We start from the raw sequence: 8,240 nt of genomic DNA, 5'->3' as shown, positions 1-8,240 counted from the left end.
TTGTTGTTCCACCTACAGGGTTGCAGCCCCCTTCAGTTCCTTGGGTACTTTCTCTAGCTCCTCCATTGGGGGCCCTGTGTTCCATCCTATAGATGATGGTAAGCATCCACTTCTGTGTTTGCCAGGCACTGGCATAGCCTTACAAGAGGCGGCTATATCAGGATTTGGGTTTCCTTCTAATGTCATCTCTGACTGATGAGGAGACAGAGAAGCTCCCTCCCTGTTCATTAGCAGCAGATGCTGCCTTGGTGCTTTGCTCTGAGAATAGAGCTGGCGATGCTTCTGCTGCATCACATGCTCATTTATTTTTGTTCTGGTTTGGAATTCCAAGGACTAGACACAACACATGGGCACTCTATTACACCATGGATGTAGAAATAGAGGATGGAACTGATTATATACATTCATGTCTTAAAGCCAGACATATGTCAGGCCATCCTTCTACTATATGTCAGAATTCTTCCTTTAAAGTTCAGATGTTTTATCTATAGAAACTGGACATTGTGAGATATTCAAAGGGTCACTCTTTGAGGTACAAAACTCCGCAGGAAATTTAGTAACAGAATCTGGTCTCTAAATAAGGTCAAGGTCATGTGTTCTGACTTTGTAACAGCATCATTTGTGTAATCCCTTGAATTCTTATACAGAGGAGACAATACTTAGATTCTTATGGGAAAGGACCACAGAAGGAATATGTTGGCCTTTTTCAGGCCTGGCCACCTAAATGTTTAGGGTCTGATGGACATGTAAGATCAAAGGATAGAATGGCTACTTTTTTCTGGCAAATAGTGGAGATAATATTATTTACCCCTTTCCATTGTAAATTCAATATGAATACATGGTGACCATGGCCTGAACACAGGATAGCAAATATAACAGCAGTTTGACTAGTGCTGTGAATTATTTTCTAGGTCTTTAATTAATCCAACGTAGGAATTAATTGACTTCTATTCTGTTGTCTCAAATGAAAAGCTCACTAAAAACAAAACAAACTAACAGAACTGTTCTCATAGTCCTACATTCCTCAAACTTGAGCTAAAACAAAAATCCAGTTTGTAGATTTTAGTCACTGACTTCTCACAGCAAGGGAAGTGGGGGAGACAGCTTAGGCACTGTGGGAACTGTAACTAACCTGAAACTGGAAGATGCTACATTGAATTCCAACTCTTTCTCTTTGTGATCGTGGGCAAATAGCCTTTCTACACCTTTCAGGGGTTTGTTTTTCAGGGTTTGTTTGTTTGTTTGTTTGTTTTACAAATATAATACCCAGAAATGATTTTTAAAGAAAAAAAGTAAGTGTATTATATGAACATTAGCTGCAATATTTTATTTTTATACTTTATGGAATCTAATTAAAGAGCTGTGTTAAAATTCTCAGCTTCTGTTCGTATGTGATGCCATGCAAGCTTTGCCTGGCCTCATGGAGTCTACAGACTAGCAGGCATGCAAATGGGAATAAATAACTTTTGGCACAAAAGTTTGTTCTCTTTTCTAAAAGTATTTTTATGTAGATATTTCGAAATGTAGTTCTGCTTCAATGATTATAAGTTTTGAAATTTTTTTCTCCGTTCACACATGTCATCTGTCTTTCTTGTACCCATGCATGTACGTGAGTGCTGGTGCACATGTAAGTCATAAAGAAGTCAGAGGACAACTTCAGTGTCTGTCTCAGAGAAAAGATGACAGCAAAGAAGAAGGTGGAAAGAGTCAGGAAATACACAGTTGCCAATGGGCAAACAGAACAGAGATAAAGTTACTTGATAACTGAACCTCCTTCCCTTTCTTCAGTGCTGCCAGTGAGGGTGGCAATGGGTGTGCATCTTTAAAAAACAAACAAACAAACAAACAAACAAACAAACAAAGGCTTGGTCCTATTTGTGTGGCTCTGGGCCAATAAGATCCATCCAGGAAACTAGGTAGAAGGGAACCAACCTAAACTGCAAAGCAAAGGGAAGCCAGCCAGAGAAACAAAGGACCCAGAAACTTTCAAAACAGAGAGGCCAGACAGGGACTTGCTGGCTAAGCCTGCCCCCAAATCAAACCTCACCATGATAATAGAGGCTAAAAGAAGGTGACACAGAATGTGCTGCATATGTTAATTCTACAGAAACTGGAGTTTAAAAAAAATGGCATCCATGTTCTAGGGTTCCAGCAATGCCCTGGCTCCCTTGAGCTGGTACAGTGATGAAGTTTTCCTTTACTGAAACTTTTGTGACCCAAGGCAGAGGAGTCACCTGCTTACGGATGAGCACATTCGATGCTTAGAATTGTTGAACATGTCCTGGGTGTGAGGCTTCTTCTAATATGGGAGGATGAATAAAATGGATAACATCTTTTTTGTTTGTTTGTTTGTTTGTTTTTGTTTTTGTTTTTCTAGACAGGGTTTCTCTGTATAGCCCTGGCTGTCCTGGAATTCACATGGTAGACCAGGCTGGTCTCAAACTCAGAAATCCACCTGCCTCTGCCTCCTGAGTGTTGGGATTAAAGGCGTGCGCCACCACGCCCGGCTTATGGATAACATCTTTACAAAATGTTCCTCTTGTTGGGCATGTGGTCACATCCCTGTGTTTCCTGCACTTGAGGGGCAGAAAAGGGAGACTCAGGAATTCAAGGTTAGCCTTCACTATATTAGTGAGTTCAAAGCCAGCCCAGACCATAGTAAGTGGGTTCAACACAGAAGAGAATAGAAAGTGGGATTTTGAATATCTGAGTTATGGTTCTTCTCTGTGTTTCTCCAGTCTTGGATGCTTGCCATTTCAAGGAGCCACTTGACACACTTCAGAATTAGTTTTCAGAGTCAGACACTGGAAACATTTGTACTGCTTACCCTAGATGCTCAGGGATTTCCCCGTTCCTCTGGTTAGATCCTACTGAGATTCTCCTTTGTAGTGAAATATAAAAAACCTACTTCAGGTTGACCTTTTCCCAGCCTAGCTCCCGGAGCTAGTTGGAAGTTTAAGACATGAACATATATGAAGCTATGAAATGGAAGGAGATGCTGATGGGTTATACACAATTAAGTAGCACACCACTGAAGAACTGGGGCTCTCTGTGCAGCCAGGCCTGAGTTTCTCTATCCTTTCTATGTCATACTTAGCATACTTAACTTTTAAAGTTTAAGTTAAGAATCAAAGAACCAATGGTAAGAACATTGGTATGTGGTGATGTGTGAATTACCCAGGCCACTGTTACTTCGTAATGGCTGAAATCCACAAAAGAAGACTCCAGGAAGCATCCCATGCCTTGAGTTCTGCTACCCAGACCCTTGGCACCTCTGGCCACTCTCCAGTTTCACCTTTTCCTTCTTTTCTTCCACAGTACCATTAGGAGCTCACTGCATCTTCAGTCAAGCACATGCCTTGTCCTCACATCCTCAACTTGACCACGACCATTGCAAGTGGTTCCTAGACCCAAGGAAACCAGCTCAGTGTAGACAGGAAGGCTAAGCAAAGCAGGCATCTTTCTGTATCACGTTAGACCAGTGTCCCTGCTCCCTCTGCTGCAACTAGGTTACATCCCTCAGTCCCTGGCTCATTTCTTCCCTGGACCTTAGGGAACATCTTACAGGACCCCTTCTAGCTGGATATGGTTCTTTATTTATGAGGATCACCTTGAATACAGCTTCCAACTGTACTCCTATGAGACTATAGTAGCAAAGGGTAGCTGGCCATGCTACTATCCCCACTCAGGTTCCCTCAGATCTGCAGATGAAACACACACACACACACACACACACACACACACACACACACACACACACACACACACTAGCTTACTGCTCAATGGTCGGGCTCTTCTAAGCCTTCTTTGGCCATCACATCCTTCTTTTCACTCCCAGCTCAGCACCCTAAATCTGCCCTCAGCTTCAGTTCCTCAGTTACCTTTAGTCCTAGCTCAACACCATAAATCTGCCTTCAGCTTAGTTATGTTTCTTCTTTATTTAATTAGATATTTTCTTTATTTACATTTTAAATGTTATCCCCTTTCCTCGTTTCCCCTCCAAAGACACTCTATCCCATCCTCCATCCCCCTGCTCACCAAATGCCCCTCCCCCACTTTTGCTTCCTGGCCCTGGCATTCCCCTACAATTGGGCACTGAGCCTTCACAGGACCAAGGGTCTCTCCTCCCATTGGTGTCCGACAAGGCCATCCTCTGCTACATATGTGGCTGGAGTCATGGGTCCCTCCATATGTACTCTTTTGTTGGTGGCTTAGTCCTTGGGAACTCTGGGAGTACTGGTTGGTTCATATTGTTGTTCCTACTATGAGGCTGTAAACCCCTTCATCTCCTTGGATCCTTTCTCTAGCTCCTCCATTGGGGACCTTGTGCTCAGTCCAATGGTTTGCTGTGAGCATCCACCTCTGTATCTGTGAGACATTGGCAGAGCCTCTCAGGAGACAGCTATATCAGGCTCCTGTCAGCACCTCCCATCTGCTACACCAGGCCCAGTCAGGGAAGTGGCCAATGGCCACTCCACCCTAGATCTCACCTGACTGGTGGCTTTTTCTCCCTCCAAAGCATGGCAAATCTCTTTCTCCTCTCTCAAGTCTGCTAGTCTGCCTTCATGGAAAACTGGAATTCCCACCTATTCCATCCAGCTTATCGGCTGCTAGCATCTTTATTGATCAATCAAGAACCAACTGGGGAACAAGACCTTCAGCATTCACACGCAGATTCCCTATCAAAACATCAGGACCACACCCTTACAGGTAGTGACTAGGAAAGGATTGATAGTGATAGTTTCTGGGGAATCTCAATAGCAGGTGATTGGTTAATTCCCGTCTGATAACCCATTGGATATACTCTTCTTTTTTCTTACCAAGGAACTCTGGTATCATTTTTCTACCTCTCTTTCCTCTTTTCCTCCATCTCTTTCTTCTCTTCATGCTCCTTCTGCTCTGGAGCATAAGACCTTGTGGGTTTTGGTATATACATGCATATGGAAGTCAGAGATAAAGAGATAAACCTTGCGTATCAGGACTCAGGGGCCATCTATTAAATTGCTTGAGGCAGGACCAACATTGAACTTGAGTTAGACCAGTTGACCAGTGAGGCCTAGGGACCCACCTGTCCCTCTCTGTATTTTCCCCAGTGCTGGGATTACAAGTGCATGTCACCATGCCTGGCCTTTTAACATGAGTTCTTGGTGGGGGGGTGTCAAGCTAAGGGCATCATGCTTGTGTGTCAAGATTCTTGCTAACTGAACTGTCTCCCAAACTCCAGGATTTAATCTCTTTCCTATGCCATAGAAGAGCTTTGTTCCTGTACCTGTGTCTGGGCTCTTCCTTCCTCTTGCCCTTCACTTCTATTTTCCCTCTGTCCTAGCGCCTTCTGCCTCATTCACCTTCCCATGGTGTTTCTCCAGGAGCTAGGTCCTAGCCCATCGTTCTTCCTTTCTTATTTAATGGACATCAGACACCAGCTGCCCTTTAGTCCTTCACATTATGAGGGTTACTGACTTTCAGCGGCATGCCCTACTGAACACCACAATATACTGGACTGTGGCAGCCCAGCTTCAATGATCTGAATTTGCAAATTACTTCTCTAAGTCTTAATTGCCTCCTCTGTCCAATGGGGATGTTAACAGTATTTTATGAGAGCCTTGTGAGGATTAGATGGGTTTGTGGACTTGAAAACCCTCATATAGGACTGGCACACACTTATTGGTGAATGTAACTCAATCACTTATGGAAAACATAAGAGCAGTGGCTTTGAGAAGGTTAAGGAGTCCATTGTGGCTGAAGACATAGAAACTGCCATGTGGCTGGAAAAGCTCTTTTCAGTTTACAGAACAGGGCAAGGATGGGGAGGCCTCCTGCCTGTGGCTGACTAAAACTCCCTTCTGCAGAACACTAGAGGGACATCATCTTGCAGAAAGTAGAAATGAAGTGAACAGAGGCATCTACTCACTCTTGCTCCACTCTTTCTCTTCATAATCGTGGCGTTATGAAAATTCAAGGGATTGTCCTTGTTGTCCACAGGGAATTTGCCAAAGAAAGAGAGAGAGTGGAGAACCGAAGAGCGTTCATGAAGCTCCGGCGCCAGCAACAGATTGAGCGCGAGTTGAATGGCTACCGCGCCTGGATAGACAAAGCAGGTAAGGTTTAGGATGAGTGGACGGATGGGTGACTGCACATGCGTAGTCAACTCACCCCGCCTATGTCTCTAAGACTCCCTTCCAACGGGCAACCTAGACTAGGGCAGAGAGGGACAGTGAGCGCTCTGTGAGTGTTTAGGCTCCTCTCCTGTTTTGAGATCTTCTAGAGTCTAACTCTCCCCCCTTTTAACTAATCACCTTCCACAAAAAGGGAGCATTATCAAACTGAGCTCAGGAAAAGAATACAAAATCCAGTGCTGAGGGGAAAAAAAAAGACAGCCTGGTGATATTTTATATTTTGCTTCACCCTGTGCGTGATAATCCATGCATTCAGCAAATCTAGATTGAGTGCCCACTTTGTGCCAGGGACTCAGAGTAGAGGGTTGAGCCAAACAGAACAGCATGACTCCAAAGTTCATGTCTCCTAGAACTGATTCTTCTTGAGTTGGGAAGGAAGCAATAAACAGAATAATTAATAACTCACAAGAAAGTGGTGCTTGCCGTGGGAAAACAGATCAAGCAGGGTGAAGCTGTGCTACAGCTTTCTAAAAAAGGGAGGGGGGCTGTGTGTATAGAAACTTGGAGGAAGTGAGGGATTGACCATGGAAAGATGATCTGGAGAGGAGACTCACAGTACCCAATCAGACTTAAGAGAGTGGCCCCTGCTGCCCCAGCAGCAAAGGAGATGAGAACATGGTAAGAGTGGAGGGGGCAGCGGGAAGGCAGTCATAGACCAGGCACAGCAGTTACGCGTGTGACCTGATGGGTCACTGGGCTTTCTAGTAAGCAGAGGTGTCCTGCCTTGAGATTTTTAAAGGAACATATGTTTTCTCTACTTGAATTAGACCCTAGAGAACAAAGCCAGAGGCAGCGAAGAGACGGCCACTTAGCTGTCCAGTCAGGAGACAGGAAGAAGGGACAGGCATTCACTGGTACCTGAGCTGTCGTCACTGCTCACTCATGGGAAGAATTTGGACCCAGCTCTAGGGGTGGGTCCAGACCTGTCATGAAGCCATTAATACAGAGCCACCAGATCCAAGGTGGCTCAGCTGCTTATGAGAGGCATCAATCATCAACTGTCTGACAATAACGGAAGCATTTGCTTTCCTTATTATTTTAAAGACTGGATTGCATTGGTGTTATATATCTTCGTTTTCCTCCAGAGCAAAGAGTGATTTTTTAAAATAATAATAATAATAATAAAAATTTACCTGGCAGTCAGCATCTTACTCTATTCCTAGTAGAAAGCCAACCACAAATGGGAAGTCACAAGGGGACAATAGGAACCTTGATTTGATGCTTCATTCTGCAAGTCGGATTCTTCCATGAGAACTTGCAATGACGCAGTTACACTTCCTGTGCTGCCAACACTCCAAAGCCCTCTTTAAGCTCAGGAGTCAACTTTTGATTATCTACAAGGGTGGAGAAGGGATATGCATGATTAAAAGCCAGACATATATTTCCTGTTTTGAATATCCACATTTCTTTGTCATCCCTGGAGGCAGAAGCTAGGCATTTTGATTGTGTGTCCATTTCACCCCTTTCTTTTCCAGCCTACTGAGTGGGGTGGGAGGGTAGGGATATAAATCTCACCCCCCCCCCTTCCCAGAATGGCAAGTCCACCTTACCTTGGGAAGGCAAGCAGATTTGCCTTCAGGCCAGGTAGGCAGCTTGAAGTTTCCAACTGTCCTTGGCGTCCTCAGTAGTGGAGCCATCTGACAAACTGCTGAGTGAACTGGCAGAAAACCCAGGAAAGACTTCTCCGAAGCCTGACCGTGACCCTACCCAGGGTCAGGTGCCATGGAGTGTGCCTCCTCCTCCGGCAGTATGCTTTCCCGGTCCTTGCAAAATTCCAACCTTTTCCTTTTCTTCCAGTTAGCAAAGGCAGCTCTCTTCCCCCTCCTAAGAGAAAGAAGCACCGCAACATCAAACTGTGCTTCCTGGCCCTCCCCTTTACAAGTGGAGCGTGAGTGAATCAGACATATGGGTAACATTTCCCTGGAAAGACACTCAGGTTCGAAAGCGAACTTGGCAAAAGGCATTGGTGGGGGGAGGGTGGCTTTAGCACATCTAGAGCCCTTGAAGTGCTTCTCAGAAATCCCCAGCAGCTCTGCACATCTTCAGTCTTTCCCGGGAGCTCTC

The 8,240-nt window shown here is 44.8% G+C and overlaps 1 protein-coding gene across 8 annotated transcripts in view; it reads left to right on the top strand.

Annotated features, from left to right (window-relative positions):
* Window positions 1-8,240, top strand: part of Cacna1e (calcium voltage-gated channel subunit alpha1 E) — a 478,307-nt gene that overhangs the window by 372,944 nt on the left and 97,123 nt on the right. For all 8 annotated transcript variants that reach the window (XM_029539216.1, XM_029539219.1, XM_029539215.1 and 5 more), the window contains one exon: window positions 5,983-6,098. In XM_029539216.1, coding sequence (XP_029395076.1) covers window positions 5,983-6,098 — 116 coding nt within the window. The remainder of the gene's footprint in view (window positions 1-5,982; window positions 6,099-8,240) is intronic.

This window comes from Mus pahari, chromosome 5 (genome assembly GCF_900095145.1).
Source record: "Mus pahari chromosome 5, PAHARI_EIJ_v1.1, whole genome shotgun sequence".
NCBI classification, from domain to species: domain Eukaryota; kingdom Metazoa; phylum Chordata; class Mammalia; order Rodentia; family Muridae; genus Mus; species Mus pahari.
This window is presented reverse-complemented; position numbering and strand designations above follow the sequence as displayed.